Below are 17,854 nucleotides of genomic sequence, written 5' to 3'. Positions count from 1 at the left end.
GCACTCAGTCGCTTACCAATTGGACGTGATAACAAGTTTGATGCGGTGGAAGAAGGCAAATATATTGACACTGTCTGCTCAATCAAACACATTGGAAGTCAGCTGAATCCAACAGATCTTGGTATTCTGAAGAAAAAGACTGCTAAGAATTTCGTACTCAGCACAGTGATGAGATATCTGAAGGATGGATGGTCTAAAGAGCATGACAGCAACCAAGCTGGAACTATGACTGAAGGCTATTCCATAAAAGACTTCAGGAAACGAGATGTCATTGTCAGCTGATAGCGGATGCTTGATGTATGAAACAAGAGTTGTCATATCACTATCTCTACAAAAGACAAGTTCTTCAACTTTCCCATCTTGGACACTTTGGCATGCAAAGAATGAAGCAACTTCCTAGAACTGCTGTTTACTGGCACAGAATTAATCAAGACATCACAGATACTGCACACCAATGTACTTCATGCAATGAGCATCAAAACAAGCCGAATCGTCTACCAAATCACCCTTGGATGATGCCAGAAAAACCATGGAGCAGAGTACATATTGACCATGCAAATTAACTTCATGGGAACCAACTGGTTGGTGTTAGTGGATGCCTAAACAAAGTATCCATGTATACATGCTACCACTTCAGTATCAACCAAAGCCACTACAGATTTACTCGAAGGACTTTGCTCACTTTGGATATCCACATACCATAGTGTCTGATAATGGAACTGTATTTACTTTCGAAGAATTTCAAGAATGATGCGGAAATCGGGGAATCATTCACCTGACAGGAGAACCAATGTATCCAGCCACCCATGGAGCTGCAGAAAGGCTAGTTCAATCCTTCAAACAAGCACTCAAGAAGTCGAATCTCTCAGCTCAGTCTGCTTTGCAAGAATTCTTGATGATGTATAGGAGAACGCCACCGCTCTTATAGTTACTCACCCAGTGAACTTCTGAATGGGAGATAAATCAGGATAAAGATTAATACATCACTGCCATCACCAGCTCACTCAGCTCAAAGCAAACAGATGCAGGGTAACCGATCAACTAAAACAGTTCATCATCACACAGTGGGATCACCATGCTATGCTTAATACTGTGGACCCAAAAGACATAAACAGCCTAATGGGGTGAAAGCTGTTGTTATCAAAGTATTGGGCAGCAGAACAGTCAATGTTAGAATACTACCCAGAGGACCAACCTGGAAGGGACATCTGGAACAGCTTTGTCCTAGACATGCTTCACCAGAATATGCCGAACCACCTGCCGAAATACCAACCACTCCAAGCAGGCTTTCAAAATCACAACCATTGCCTGCAGCTACAGTACCGAAACCGAAGAGACGAAATCCAAGAGTACCTGATGGCAATGAATACAACAGGGATATTGTATTCATTGCCATCACAGAGACAATCTAATCGCTGAAGTCACCCATACAACTTCAAGCTAGTAGGGAGGTGTTAGGACATTACAATGGACAATCAATGCATTGCGAATAAAATTTACTATGTCATTATAGTATCATACATAGCTGGTTATTTATCAAATTATTACATATTAAATTCACTTGCTTAATGTATAATTCAAGGATAATACTTTGGCTATAACAGCTATATATAACAGCTATAAATATACACTTGAGATGTCTTTTACCAGTTCATTGTAAACTCAGCAATTGAATAAAGAACATTACAGTGAGAACACAACAATTTTGAAGGCTGAATTTGGAGAGTAAATAGTTTAAAGACAACAATCTCTATAATTCTAGATCAGACTAAACATCCCCAACTTCCGTCCCTAAAAAGTTAGGCTACGTCACATATTTATTGTGGGGCTTGTTGTGCCAGTTGTGTCGTTTGCGACACCAATAATGAATCGCTGTGAAAAAGCCTTCAAAAACAAAAATGGCTTTGGAAGTTAGTGGACCAATCTTTGCTTTGAGTACAAAATCGGAATCAGCGTGTCTGATTATCTATGAATAAACAATGAAAGCTGTTCATGGCAGTTATGCTTTAATTATGATGATCAATGAGTAAGAGTGAGATCACAATGTGTATGATAACAACAGAGTGTTTGCGAACAACACAGTGTATGATAACAGCACAGTGTGTGCGAACAACGCAGTGTATGATAACAAGGCAGTGTATGATAACAAGGCAGTGTATGATAACAAGGCAGTGTATGATAACAACACAGTGTATGATAACAACACAGTGTATGATAACACCACAGAGTGTGCGAACAACACGGTATGTGCAAACAACACGGTATGTGCGAACACAGTGTATGATAACAACACAGTGTATGATAACAACACAGTGTATGATAACAACACAGTGTGTGTGTGCGTGTGAACAACACAGTGTATGATAACAACAAAATGTGTGCGAACAACACAGTGTATGATAACAACACAGTGTTGATTACACCACAGTGTGTGTGTGTGCGTGTGTGAACAACACAGTGTATGATAACAACAAAATGTGTGCGAACAATGCAGTGTATGATAACACCACAGTGTGTGTGTGTGAACAACACAGTGTATGATAACAACAAAATGTGTGCGAACAATGCAGTGTATGATAACACCACAGTGTGTGTGTGTATGCGTGCGTGTGAACGACACAGTGTATGAAGACAACACAGTATGTGCAAACAACACGGTGTGTGTGTGAACAACACAGTGTATGATAACAACACAGTGTTCAGGAACAACACAGTGTATGATAATAATACAGTATATGATAAAAACAGTGTAAAATAACAAAACGGTGTATGATTACAACACAGTGTATAAAAATAGCCCTGTATATGAGAGCACCCACCTTTTTAGCCATACAGAGTGTGCGGAGACCATCCTTAGCAAAATGATTCACATGTATCCTAGCTTGCTTGACCAGCTGCTGGTTCTGTTCATCAGCTAGAGGAAAAGTAGGTTAATTGGCTCTGGGTAGAGGTAACCGGAGGCACAAACAACTGATTGAGATATAGATGGTAGGCGATTGCTGAACCACAGCAACAATAATTGTAGCAGATCACAAACATGCTGCACAATGTTTAAACTTTTCGTACTTAATTTAAAAAATGCTGAGACTTTGATCTCTTGAAAACTAGTAAATGCAGTCAAGTGAAGATAAATGGTGCATGTATAAAATTGTAACATCAAATAGACAGCGTGACATGCGTGCTGCGTGTCATGCTGCTAAAACGGAATATATTTGGTAACGCTTACTAGTTTTTATGAGCAGCCATTTGATGAATTGAAGTTATAGAATATTGAACTAAGAATAGGCAATGCTGAGATTACATACATTTGATTTTATCAAATATGACATTGTCAGCTCCTTTTGTGTACACAACGATTTCTTGCGAGTTTTCCCTCCTCATCACCACGGACATGCACTTGCGCACACTGTCAAAGGGTAACATCGCCAAAACCTAAAAAGCACACCAAATATGATGGAAGACTCTGACGAGGTACTTCAGAAGATATCAAATGGACTGCGAGCATATTAATTACTCAATTGCAGTTTGTCTCCTCCTGCATTTTTAAGCTGCTCACTTTGTTGAACCCAGCTAAAATATCTGCAAAAACATCTAAAATGCTTTCTGGTTTCTCGGTGTAACCTTGGAGAGTTACTTACTACTCATAGAAAATGAGAAAACGGCATTGGTTGAAGAATGCTGAAGTATCAATGAGCAAGCAATTAGTGAGCTCTGTTCTCATCACCTTCATTGTAGATTGTTTGATGTTAATTCCTTTACATGGCTGGCTACATGTGAGCCGTTCAGAAATTTGATAAAGAACTTTTTTTATTTGGAATATTGAGCCAGGTGGAGCCTACATGGTTAGTTAAGAGCATGCATGGTGTCCATATTGACAATGGTTAAGTGTATGCATGGTGTCTGTTGACAATGGCTAAGTCCATGCATGGTGTCTATTGAAAATGGTCGAGCGCATGCATGATGTCTGTTGACAATGGTTAAGTGCATGCATGGTGTCTATTGACAATGGTTAAGTCCATGCATGGAGTGTATTGACAATGGTTAAGTGCATGCATGGAGTGTATTGACAATGGTTAAGTGTATGCATGGTGTCTGTTGACAATGGTTAAGTCCATGCATGGTGTCTATTGACAATGGTTAAGTGTATGCATGGTGTCTGTTGACAATGGTTAAGTGTATGCATGGTGTCTATTGACAATGGTTAAGTGCATGCATGGAGTGTATTGACAATGGTTAAGTGCATGCATGGAGTGTATTGACAATGGTTAAGTGTATGCATGGTGTGTATTGACAATGGTTAAGTCCATGCATGGTGTCTGTTGACAATGGTTAAGTGTATGCATGGTGTCTATTGACAATGGTTAAGTGTATGCATGGTGTATATTGACAATGGTTAAGTGTATGCATGGTGTGTATTGACAATGGTTAAGTGTATGCATGGTGTCTGTTGACAATGGTTAAGTCCATGCATGGTGTCTATTGACAATGGTTAAGTGTATGCATGGTGTCTGTTGACCTCACCATTTTTACCAGTAGCCATGGCTTTACTTCATTTTGTCCATATTTACTGGTATCCATGGCTTTACTTTATTCTGACCATATTTACTGGTATATATGGCTTTACTTCATTCTGACCATATTTACTGGTATCCATGGCTTTACTTTATTCTGACCATATTTACTGGTATATATGGCTTTACTTCATTCTGACCATATTTACTGGTATCCATGGCTTTACTTCATTCTGACCATATTTACTGGTATCCATGGCTTTACTTTATTCTGACCATATTTACTGGTATCCATGGCTTTACTTCATTCTGACCATATTTACTGGTATCCATGGCTTTACTTCATTCTGACAAGCAGAAGGGCTCACCTTGTACGAGAGGGTACCTTCAAGTGGCAGATAGACTGAAACTGATTCTGAAGAGCGAGACAGTAGCCGGCAGCCATACTTGCAAACGGCCTTAACAAGTGCTAGCTCATCAGGACTTTCAGCCTCGTATCTGCTTGTGAGTGTCCTTTGGCTTAGCATAGACATGTCACCTATGAGACAAACACTTGACCATAGATAACCCACACAACAATCTCCAAATTAAAAGCGTATCAAATATCGGACATATTCCTAAAATAGACAAACAACTCTTAAATGTAACTAGTAACATGATGTAACTAGTAAGATAATATATTACACACATTGATATAACTAAGATGTTACTATAATACACACCTTGATATAACTAGTAAGTTATTATAATACACGCATTGATATAACTAGTAAGTTACTATAATACACACATTGATATAACTAGTAAATTACTATAATACACACATTGATATGACTAGTAAGTTATTATAATACACGCATTGATATAACTAGTAAGTTATTATAATACACACCTTGATATAAATAGTAAGTTATTATAATACACACCTTGATATACACTACAGGATGAATTTATTCGCGGAGTTATATTTCGCAAAATTGCCATTTCATGCATATTCGCGGATTAATTTATTCGTGGCTGAAAACTGTCACTCTCTATGAAGAGTTTACTCTATTACGCCTAGCAATAGAGTTAACCCCACGCATGCGCACATTGCGTGTTTCGTTTTCTATTTAGCTTACAACTACACATACGGGTCGATCGTGCTAAGCTATAAATGTTTTGCTACATTCAGAAGTTTTCACAACTATTCATATATTTGGAGGCCTTTGATGAACCAACAATTTGTGGTAAGTAATGAGTTTTTCACATTTACCAAATTAGTTGAATTTTACTTTGGTTCTTCGGTAAAACGCAATACTTACTTTTGCCATCCCCACCGCTTCATTATTTGTTTTAGTGTGAGAGAGAGATTTTCAAACATAGACGGAAGCACAATGATTGCAAGGGTGGTAGATGTCATTCTTAGAAGATCACCGATAATTCAGGGAGGTCTTGAAATTGAGGTAGAAGTGACCGCAGCTGCTAACGAGGATAATATGTTGGTTTTAAAAAAGGAGCACAAACGCCTTTACGAGCACAAATCTTTGGCCAACCGGCAGAACTTTGCAGTAGTAAGCCACGAGGAGAGTTCTGATGATAACTTCCTTACCAGTCATGTAGCAGCGAGAGAATCGCCTTTAACATCTACTCATGACAGTGACAGCGACAGAGCTGCTATTACTAAAATAACTAGTCAGAGAGCACCATTACACACTAGTATTCACTTATCAAGAGTACCAGTTTAATTTTATTGCTAGACAACCACCATATGGACTAAATTGTTTATATTTACTCCATTCATCGTTTGTAAAATTTTATTTGTATTTGAAATATTTTATTTGTACACTCAAGTTTGTAATAAATAATAATATATCTATACATGAAATAAAATATATAATTTAATCATGTTTGTTGCGGCGATATCAAAGAGCTGTTGTCGATGAAAGGTGTAGGTTGACTGGTTGTTTCTCTGCCAATATTCCTGCCTTGATGAATATTACTACTTGTCTCTCGTTTTCGTACTCGGAGCAGGTTGTTTCATTCTCAATTTGCAGTAAACAAAAAAAAGAAAAAATATTAATAAGTGTTACGGAAGTACAAAAACCATAGCTGAAGTATTTAATGAAAGCGATCAGTTTTTAAACAAAAGAATTAACTAATGCAGTTAATTATGGAAAAACGTATCTGCACTGCAAATCAAATACATACCATAATGTCCAGATCAAAATCATGATCGTCCTCAACTTCGGTATTAGAGATTGATGGAGTTGATTTCAATGTAAGAAAACTAGGAGAAATTTTTTGCGATGACGAAGCCATGCCGAATAACTTGTGAAAACTTTGAATAATTTTGTAAAGTTTGATGCAATGGCAATAAAACTCCAAACCCGGCGATGATTTTAAAGAAGTTTTGGAACTCAACTACGTTTAGTATTTATATTAAAAACTAGCCTAGCGACTAGTTTTTAATTTGATGCAGTAGTTATTCTCCCTCGTGATTAAAAATAGAACTAACTATTCACGGAATTTAATAATTCGCGGAATTGACTGTTCGCGAAATCGCGAATTTTTATAACCAACGAATATTTTCATCCTGTAGGGTAACTAGTAAGTTATTATAGGTAATATACACCTTGATACAACTAGTAAGTTATTACAATACACACCTTGATATAACTATTAAGTTATTATAATACACATCTTGATATAACTAGTAAGTTATTATAATACACACCTTGATTTAACTAGTAAGATAATATAATACACACCTTGATACAACTAGTAAGTTAATACAATACACACCTTGATATAACTAGTAAGTTAATATAATACACACCATGATATATCTAGTAAGTTAATATAATACACACACTGATACAACTAGTAAGTTAATATAATACACACCTTGATATAACTATTAAGTTAATATAATACACACATTGATATAATTAGTAAGTTGATATAATACACACCTTGATACAATTAGTAAGTTGATATAATACACACCTTGATACAATTAGTAAGTTAATATAATACACACCTTGATATAACTAGTAAGTTATTATAATACACACCATGATATATCTAGTAAGTTAATATAATACACACATTGATACAACTAGTAAGTTAATATAATACGCACCTTGATATAACTATTAAGTTAATATAATACACACATTGATATAACTATTAAGTTAATATAATACACACATTGATATAACTAGTAAGATATTATAATACACACATTGATATAACTAGTAAGTTACTATAATACACACTTCAATGGTGCTCACCTAAATTCATGCTGTTCAAGCTTATGTTGCTGTCATCATCACCAGCAAATGACCGCCGAATTCGTTCTGCAAGTTTTCTAAAAGCTGTTTTGACAGGTGTGAATGTCGTGACAGGCACATTCAATGTATTGGACGACGCTAAAATGTTACAACCATACAATCAGGGAAGCATGCTAACCATTTGACCCCTAATGCAATAAAGTAGGAAGCCTGGTTCTCATCAGTTGCGAGACCAAGCAGGAAATTTCGCAAAACAGTAGCAAAAAGCGCAGCAAAACACTTGCGCTTGGATCTCATGCTTGGCAGCTCATGTTTACATAAAACAGCATCGCTGATCATCGTGTGAAAATAACCTTTCGACAGGCTCTTTCAAAAATGCTGACCTTCACCTGTACAGCGCATATCGAGAATGTTTTGCTTGAGGGTTCTTGTGAAAGTTGAACAGCGCTGAGCTCTTGCGTTGACCGCTGGCAACTAGAGATGGTACTCAGCACATACTTTTGTAGATCCCCATTTTACCACCGATAGCGCTGTGATCCTGCCATCGATAGCGCTGCGATCCTGCCACCGATAGCGCTGCGATCCTACCACCGATAGCGCTGCGATCCTGCCACCAACGCTAGCGGCGTATATGAGAACCAGGCATTACTCTAATGTTTACATACATGTGACATACTTGACAAATATTAAAATGCAAGCAAGGCCTCTGTCGTCTACTAAAAACAAATACCGTAAGTCCTCATGCTCAAGCCGCGCGGCTTGAGCTCGCAAACAGATGTCTCACGAAGGAAAAAATAACCCTCCAACAAACCATCTGTGGTTTCTAGCCGCCCTTACCAACAAGCCGCATATGGGTTTCGCTATACCCCGTCCTCTTGAATAAGAAAACTGGCTACATCGGTACATGTGAAAAGGATTTCCTTTTACTTCCAAATTCGAATTAAAATTCCTGAACATTTGCATCAAGAACTTACTTGCCATGTCTCAGCTAGATTTTTATTGTGCTGTTAGAGGGCTTATAAGCTACACTGTAGGTTTTTCGTGAAGGTTTACCACTAGTGGACATGGTTGTATCAAGTTAATGAGTTCAGTCTTGCTGCTGCTAACGATGTGAAATAACTGAACGCCTGTGGCTTGCTGCAATTTGTTTGATGTGGTGAGTTTAGCACTCAGTTTGGTCCATAGTTTCTGCTTCGATATCAGCAGGTATTAACACGCCCCCAACCACTTGTCTCTCACTCGTGTGTCATGAATTCATATCGACTTGAAGCGATGGAGCTGAGCAGAGACCGCATTTATCAAGAAGCCACCCTGAGCCCCACGAAGTTTTAAAGGAATGGCCTTTAGCCGCGGTCTACGACCTTGAACCAGAAGCCGCGCCCAACAACAAGCCGCGCGGCTTGAGCATGAGGACTTACGGTAGCCAAGCAGGAGAGAGGGAAGCCAAATCGAGTGAGCTAAAAGCTATTAAAAAAAATTTGCATTAGGATTTGCTCGTGTCTAATTGCTAAGGAATCAAAATGTGAAGTTTTTTGAAGCTCTGTGTACATTCATCAAAAATCCGCCCTCAGATTTCAGTTCATTTTTCTACCAACAAGTTTTCCGTTCGAGTCACCGTTTTCAACAATCATACCAATCAAACCATTGAACTCCCATGCAATCTGTTTGATGGATTTACAGAAAACTGAAAATACTTATTGTAACCATGTATGAGAACAAAATGTCATTATGATAAAGCAACCATTTCAAGTATGGTACTGCCATTTTTGCCTATAAAATTGGTTTCTCTGATTAATCCAGAAATGTTACACATAAGTCAGAGGTCAGGTATTGCACAAATTTAGGTAACAACACAAACAGCAAACCAATCTATTTTTGACAATTTTTTAGCTATCAACTCATTCGCACCCAGGCCTGAGTTAACTCGCGTATTTATAATGTTGCTAGGCACCCAACGCCAGTTGACTCGCGTTTGAAATTTACCAACTTCTTGCATTGTTATTTTCAAATTATAAAAAAATATTTTTTACTAGTTAGAAAGAAAAACTTCTGGCCAATCAGACAAACTTTAAAGTATGCCTCTATGACGTCTCTGGCAAAATTATAATCCAATTAGTACACCCATCTCAATATCTACCAAAACCGGAAATCATAATGTCAACTTGAAATTTTACCGTTCGCGATAATTTTTTTCAACTCCAGAAGTAAATATGCAGATTCAGAAGTGGTAAGACATTGGAAGACTGCATAAATCAAATTAAAACATTATTTTTAATGTTTCAAAGTTTTTATTAACTTTTAATTTGGCCAATTTGAATCGTTATGCCAGCCGTAGACAGACTAGCGTTATCTTTCAGTTTCGATAGGATCATATTGATTCTTAGAGCTGCCTATGAAGTCTGAAAAGACAAGAACAGAGTTATTGAACATATTTTTATTATTTGAAACAATTTATTTGAGTTATATTGGCATGTAGATTTGCTACGCTTTTGTTTGAAAGATGATACGCGTGAGGAAAAGTTTGAAGTTAGAGTTTCATGATTTTCATGTTCATGACTAACTGCATATGTATAAATAACATTCGTAACTATGTATTGTATATAATAAATAAGTAATTTCAGTCAAACTTTGTATATTTTGCAATTTTTATGGTACAAATCTAACTTTGTTTTAGCAAATAACAATTTTTTCAAAATTGGAGACTTTCTGAAACTACCTTCTCTGAGGCACGGATCTACAAAAAAAGGATATAAGTTGTCTATATGAATGTAATATAAATTGAAAGAGGAGACTTGGCTGGTTCTTGTGAAATTTGAATGAGTAAATCATCTCAAGTCTGTCTCTTGTAGTAGTAATTTGAATTACGGCAACTTTCTGAAAAGTTGGCGGAATATGGGGATAATCGCCTAGAAATTAGTCGGGTGCGAATGAATTACAACTACACTAACCAAAATAATAGATGTAAACTAAATATAACAATCTATAAATATATAAATCTCAGTGTCTGTCCGTCTGTTCAGCTATAGCTATTAGAATAATACTCGCTTCATGCAGGAATTGAACTCACAGAGATTGCAACCGCAAGTTTCAACCCACGCATTTAAACACTGAACTACACAGGCCTTAAAATTTTCATCGCTCTCATCAGATACCGTAACGGCTTTTCTTGATTGCTCACGCTAAATGACATATTAACCCTTTCCCAGGCAAATTTTTTAGGCAATTTGAGACCCCCTGGGCAAATTCATTTTTCACAAATTGATTTAAAAAAAAATCATTGATACACTTTTACTTATTATATATATTGTATATGCGTATTGTGATTTTATTATACAGGTAAATACAAATAAATATTTGTAAGTCAAATTCTTACATAAGTGTTTCTCTACCTATAGTAATTTTGGAAGCATTTGCCCTTGCAGAGGCCTACACCGCAGTCTTGACATCATGTGCTTATTATTGTTCCTCTTTGCCTTTGCCTATAGCCTTTGGAGGACGCCATGACAGTAAAAGAAAGTTGTTGCACTCTTGGAAAATATCCAGAAAGCAGTAACAGAAGCATAAACAAGCTACAAACCAAAATCTCCATTTTATTCAAATACGTTTTATTTCAGATTTTTCGTTCAGTATTGCAAAACCGATCCTTTTTTTTCTTCTCAGAACGGCTAATTTTTTGGTTGCTAACAGAGACCAATATATTTTAGTTCACTATTAGTAAAAAGATTAAATAAAAAAATGCAATAAGCTAACCAGAAATCAAGTTATAAAAAACGTTCGCGTGGCGACATAATAGTCGCTCTGCCCATTGGCATTAGTATCACAAAACGACAATAATGTCGCTCTGCCTGCAAAAGGGTTAATTGATACCATGCGCTCACGGGTTACGATGCCCCTGTTATAAAATATTTTTGCCTGACTATGAAACAATGCTTTTTTTTCCTTGCCATACTAGAGCGGACTTGTTTTCCGCCCTATGATATCAACAATAATTTTGCTCGAAATTAAAATCTGGCGACTGTTGTACTTATTACGACGAAATAGCAAAAATGTTCATACGTTAGTTTGCCGTTATTTCAGTTCGGCTTCCATTATGGTAAAAATGGAGTCAAACAGATAAGTGATAATATTTTAGTTACAAGTATGAAGTTTTCTAAAATACCTTAAACTTCCTTCAAGTATACTTTTAGTAAGCTAAATTCATTGAAGTTAGGTTCAGAGTTTATGTTACACGTCTGTCTCCACGGTAAGAACTTTGCACATAGTACATCGTAATGTTACATTTTCTTAAAGGTCAAAATGCACAAAATGCACTGAAGTGAGCAACTATAGTTATTAGCAATAACATTGTTTTTGTGCTATTTTTAACAATGATGATTTTGATGAATTTTACCAGAAAGTGATTAAATTAGATAATTTCTATGGGTTTCTATACAACTCTATATATATATATATATATATACACAATTTTTGCTTTATGATGCCAACACTGAAAATCATATGATTGCATACCTAATAATTTTTCGTTGTAATCGTAGCAAAACAGACTATATTTTACTTATTAATGGTTTCACATTTACAAATGTACATTTAAACATCTTTAATATTTTACTTTTCCTTCTCTTTATTTCAACAAAAGACTAACTATATGATATGAAGTTTAAAAGTTACAGATGTTTGACAAAGTTTGAAAACCTTTAGTTGTCTTATTTTTTCTCTTAATTCATTTGAACTGCACAATAAACACTTTTCTCATAATATGAAGTTTAAGAGTTAGAATGGTAAATGTTGTATTATAAATTGAATAAAAATAAATTTGCTGTCCAAAGACTTTTTATTACCAGGGCAACGCCAGGCATTCATCTAGTGAGAGCATAAAAGGCTCAGGCAGAAATAGAAAGAACAGCCCTTGGTGCAAAGTTATAAATAAGTGTCTGAAAACCATTTTTAACAACATTCTGTGGTAATAACTTTATAGTCGAATTTCATATGCCCTTTAGTTATTACCAAGCAAAGTATAACGTAGTGTAGTTTCATTTAGTTAGCATCCATTCACATTTGGCTTAATAATCTTGTATCATAAAGTTATGTTTAGAGACCTTCTACATGTATTCCAAATACATTTAGTTGGTGTGTTTTTCAATTGAAGTTTGTATGTACTGTAAGTTCTCATGCTCAAGCCGCGTGGCTTGTGCTCACAAACAGATGACTCACGAAGGAAAAAATAATCCTCCAACAAGCCATCTGTGGTTTCTAGCCACCCTTTCCAACAAGCTGCATACGCCCACAGACTGCGGCTAACGACTGAGGTTTTGTCGTCCTTGACCCCCCTTCGCGAGCGAGTGTTGAGACTGGTTTCGCTATACACACCCCCCCCCCCGTCCTGTTGAATAAGAAAACAGGCTACATCAGTACACGTGAAAAGAATTTTCTATTACTTACAAATTAAAATTAAAATTCCTGAACCCTTGCATCAAGAACTTGCCATGTCTCATCTAGATTTTTATTGCGCTGTTAGAAAGCTTATAGGCTACACTGTAGGTTTTTCGTGAATGTTTACCACTAGTGGACATGGTCGTATCAAGTTGATGAGTTCAGTCTTGCTGCTGCTAACTGTGAACGCCTGTGGCTTGCTGCAATTTGTTTGATGTGGTGAGTTTAGCACTCAGTTTGGTCCATAGTTTCTGCTTCGATATCAGCAGGTATTAACACGCCCCCAACCACTTGTCTCTCACTCGTGTGTCATGAATTCATCTCGACTTGAAGCGATGGAGCTGAGCAGAGACCGCATTTATCAAGAAGCCACCCTGAGCCCCACGAAGTTTTAAAGGAATGGCCTTTAGCCGCGGTCTACGACCTTGAACCGGAAGCCACGCCCAACGACAAGCCGCGCCCAACGACAAGCCGCGCGGCTTTAGCATGAGGACTTACGGTATTCCAATTATAGTTAGTATGTATTCCAATTATAGTTAGTCAGAATGTATTCCAATTATAGTTAGTCAGAATGTATTCCAATTATACTTAGTCAGCTTGTATTTCAATTATAGTTATTCAGTATGTATTCCAATTATAGTTAGTTAGTATGTATTCCAATTATAGTTAGTCAGAATGTATTCCAATTATAGTTAGTCAGCTTGTATTTCAATTATAGTTAGTTGGTATGTATTCTAATTATAGTTAGTATGTATTCCAATTATAGTTAGTTAGTATGTATTCCAATTATAGTTAGTTAGTATGTATTCCAATTATAGTTAGTTAGTATGTATTCCAATTATAGTTTACGATTAAATTTGTAAGGGGAGCCTTATTACTTCGGTAATAACTTGTAAAGAACCACAGCTAGACACTCCAACCGTGATTAGCAAAAACAAGAATACCCTGTGCTAGATATGAGGCCCAGAAAATAATGCGGGAGAAATGATGTCATTCCTTGCAATGATTGCCATCGTTGATATCGGTTTTGCGTTCGTGTTGCAGGGTTATGCGTCTCTATTCTGCCGGTCTCTTTGCAACTATTGATCTGAGCGTTTCAACCACGATCAAGTTTTGTCGATTTTAACTCTTTTACTACTGTGCTAAAATCGCAATTCTGACCTTATTAATTCACGTGGATTTTCGTAAAATCGATAAACCGCTAGTATTTATGCAATATCTCGAGAATCAATTCAGATATAGTTTTACTGTAAAATGCATCTTATTCAGAACAAAATTCGCTACAAGATAAGCGGTGAATTTCTTATTGCCATGATGATAGCGATCTTTAGCGATGATAGCGATAATTAGAGATCTATGGAATTGCTAAGGAAAAAAACATTTTCAATTGGCTGAACGTGATTGGCAATGAATGATTGGCTGCACGTGATTGGTTGTTTTGTTAAAGACAAAATTTGATTGGTCTAGCTAATGTGTAAGTTTCGTAATGAAAAGAAAAGTGGAACCCTATTGATTAGCCGACCATCGGCTTACGATCTGTACTTCTAATACCGCCATAAGCCAATCTAACGGCTTATCTATCGGTAGCGAAAGAGTAAATCTTGAAACATTATGGCACCTAGCTCACCAAAACATCAATAACATATGCGAATGATAGAAAAATACCAATACTTTCTCATAAAATCTACTAAAATTTGGTGCAAGTTTATCTTTAAAAAATCTTGCTGAGTATTAGCTCATACACATGCAGGTTGCTGTTGGGTGCTCAACACCATTAACTGTAAAATATTCAAAAGCTTGTTTTAAAAAGTATTTTAAAGCAATTCCTCCAAGGAAGAGCTATTTTGATGCCTACTTCACACTAATTTCGTTTGACCTAAGAAAAAGGAGGAAGCAGCCTTAGCAATCACCTACAATAGCAGTAAAGCCTGAATCACATTGGACTACGCTTAGAGGTCGGGGCTCAGCGATAAGACCCCATAATGTGATCAGTCAAGTATCCTGCGCAGTTGGCAATTCGTAAAGCTAGATAGGTGAGTTGTGCATAAATAAACTAAGCAACTTACACGAAGGAAACGTTCCATAAATTTTGTGAGGGACTAAAACCAGAGGAGTGGGCGAAAGGTTTAACAATACACAAATACAAACTAAGTAAATGCTTTCTATACGGTGCACCCTCAGGATACAATTGTAATCTGTTCCAGGTTTGGCATTGTATGGTGAAAAAATCGTATGATGGGGTATAGAAACCATAGTAGTTAAATTATACAAACATCCCCTGGTAGAAATCATCAAAATCTTATACAAGTACTGTACATGTTAAAAATTAGTAACAAAATAGTATGTTAACCTTAGTAACTATAATTACCTACAGTACCTTTAGTGTATTTATTGGTTATGATCTGCATTGAAATTCAATGGTGCAATGTGCAGTTTGCACCATAGAGAGTTCTTATCTTCAAGACAGACGTACGTATAACAAACATTGAATTCACTTTTAATAAGTTTAGCTGACTAAATACACACCCATAAAGCCAAGTTTTAATGTGTATTTGTAATTATTTTACTGAATTTAAACTTTTTGTCACTAAAATTTTATCGCTTCTTAGTTTCCGACTTCGTCTTCAATATTATTTTAGCAGATCTCATTAAAACCTTTTTCAACTTAATTCGGCAAGAAAGCTCACACGATGTTGTTTTCGTAGTGAACTAGATTTTGGTTAGCAGGTTAGTGAAAGTTGTCTGACCACTAATTTTTGGTTTAAACGGATTGCAACTCCTACTTGGCTTCTTGTTTTAAAAGGAAAATATTACCGTTTTACACACGAAAAATGCTGAACTGAGAGAAATCGGTTATCATGTCTCTTTCAGGCATTGTGAAAATATTTTGGCGAACAGCATTTCAGCGTGTTCGGTATTTTGACGTACATTACGTAATAAGCACACCGACTGCCAAATTTGAACTCGGGCGAAATTTTGGTAGAATTCGTATAGTGAAATAAGATTCATATGTTGAGGTGAAAAAGTCCATCATGTCCCACTTGGTAAGGTGAAACGAAGGGTGCACTGTATATGTGTACATGGTGTATATGGACATGAAATATGAAAAAGTATGCCATTAATAAGCTTTTAACACCTTTTTTTTCTGTTAGTGATAAGTACCGTACTTTTCGGACTATTAGCCGCTACTTTTTTCTGGTGATTTGAGCCATGCGGTTTATATAAGGGTGCGGCTATTCTGTGGCTTTTTCTTTCATTATTAGGGCGCATTAACCAAACAATGAAAGAAAAGGGGTGAAAGAAAAAGCGAAAAAATGCCTAACGGTACTGTACCCTTAGACACTAGGTTAAAAAGCGTCGGTTAACACGAAGCAGTGCAGTTAGGAACTGAACGGCACTGTTCCGTTTTAAACCTGAAAGTTACTGCCGTGTTAAAAAGCACCGTCCTGAGTTCTGCAACTCTGCAGCCTAAACAAAGGTGTGGCCTATGTATTGTTTTATTATTGTTTTTTTGGAAAATAAAGCAGATGCGGCTTATATAGGGGTGCGGTTTATAGTCCGCAAAGTACGGTAAACGCCAGTATTGTATTCTCAGCAGAAAGTTAACACAGGGCATAAGTCATGATTTATGATTGTGAAGAACCTGGCGATAAGATGAAACTGGATGGGAAGAAACCAGGAAACTAATGCGACATGTTTGAACAAAATATCTGCTTAACGATTTTTGAGCAAAGCTAGATGATAATTTCAAAAAGTTTGTCAAATAAATGAACGATTGTAATAATTATTGAACATTTATTGCTATACAGGAGACGCTCCTACAACAAAAATAACTTGTTCGAGGAATGATTATGTTATAGCGATTTTACATTATATTATATATACATTATTATATATAGTATACTATAAATATTTTCCATTATACGAACAGTGAACTACAGTACATGTAAGTTGGATCCATTCCAAGATCTTCCCAAACAAACTCAACAAAGCTAGACAGCTTTTTAATTTAACGACTGTAACAGTAACTGTGGTATTACTGGTAACTGTGGTATTATCGGTAACTGCGGTATTATCGGTAACTGCGGTATTATCAGTAACTGCGGTATTATCAGTAACTGCGGTATTATCAGTAACTGCGGTATTATCAGTAATTGCGGTATTATCAGTAACTGCGGTATTATCAGTAACTGCGGTATTATCAGTAACTGCGGTATTATCAGTAACTGTAGTATTATCAGTAACTGCGGTATTATCAGTAACTGCGGTATTATCAGTAACTGCGGTATTATCAGTAACTGTAGTATTATCAGCAACTGTGGTATTATCAGTAACTGTGGTATTATCAGCAACTGTGGTAGTATCAGTAACTGTGGTATTATTGATTTTGATCGACAAATTTTTTCTTTGTCTTATCTCGCTCTCGATTCAGATCTAATTTTGTAGTAAGTTAAGGAGAACCTGCTGATCTTGAGAACATACCTCCAATGTCAATTCACATTGATTGTTTATACTCAGCAAGGTATAATGTAGAGTGTAGACAGACAAAATCCATAAAAAATGTTAATATGACCAAAAAAAAATAAAACAAAAACATATCTTTACAATGACAAAAGCGGTAGGCCTTGTCTGTCTGCC

The 17,854-nt window shown here is 36.4% G+C and overlaps 1 protein-coding gene across 4 annotated transcripts in view; it reads right to left on the bottom strand.

Annotated features, from left to right (window-relative positions):
* The window catches only part of LOC137406655 (phospholipid-transporting ATPase VA-like), a 129,846-nt gene that overhangs the window by 30,391 nt on the left and 81,601 nt on the right, over positions 1 to 17,854 (bottom strand). For 3 of the 4 annotated variants that reach the window (XR_010979932.1, XM_068093260.1, XM_068093262.1), the window contains 4 exons: positions 7,787 to 7,924; positions 4,880 to 5,049; positions 3,306 to 3,432; positions 2,820 to 2,914 (listed from right to left, as the gene is read on the bottom strand). Coding sequence is in view for 3 of the 4 variants with exons in the window: in XM_068093260.1 (XP_067949361.1) it covers positions 2,820 to 2,914; positions 3,306 to 3,432; positions 4,880 to 5,049; positions 7,787 to 7,924 (530 nt within the window). In the remaining variant the exon portion in view is untranslated. The remainder of the gene's footprint in view (positions 1 to 2,819; positions 2,915 to 3,305; positions 3,433 to 4,879; positions 5,050 to 7,786; positions 7,925 to 17,854) is intronic. The other variant, XM_068093261.1, reaches the window with a different exon arrangement.

Source organism: Watersipora subatra, chromosome 10 (genome assembly GCF_963576615.1).
Source record: "Watersipora subatra chromosome 10, tzWatSuba1.1, whole genome shotgun sequence".
Classification (NCBI taxonomy): domain Eukaryota; kingdom Metazoa; phylum Bryozoa; class Gymnolaemata; order Cheilostomatida; family Watersiporidae; genus Watersipora; species Watersipora subatra.
This window is presented reverse-complemented; position numbering and strand designations above follow the sequence as displayed.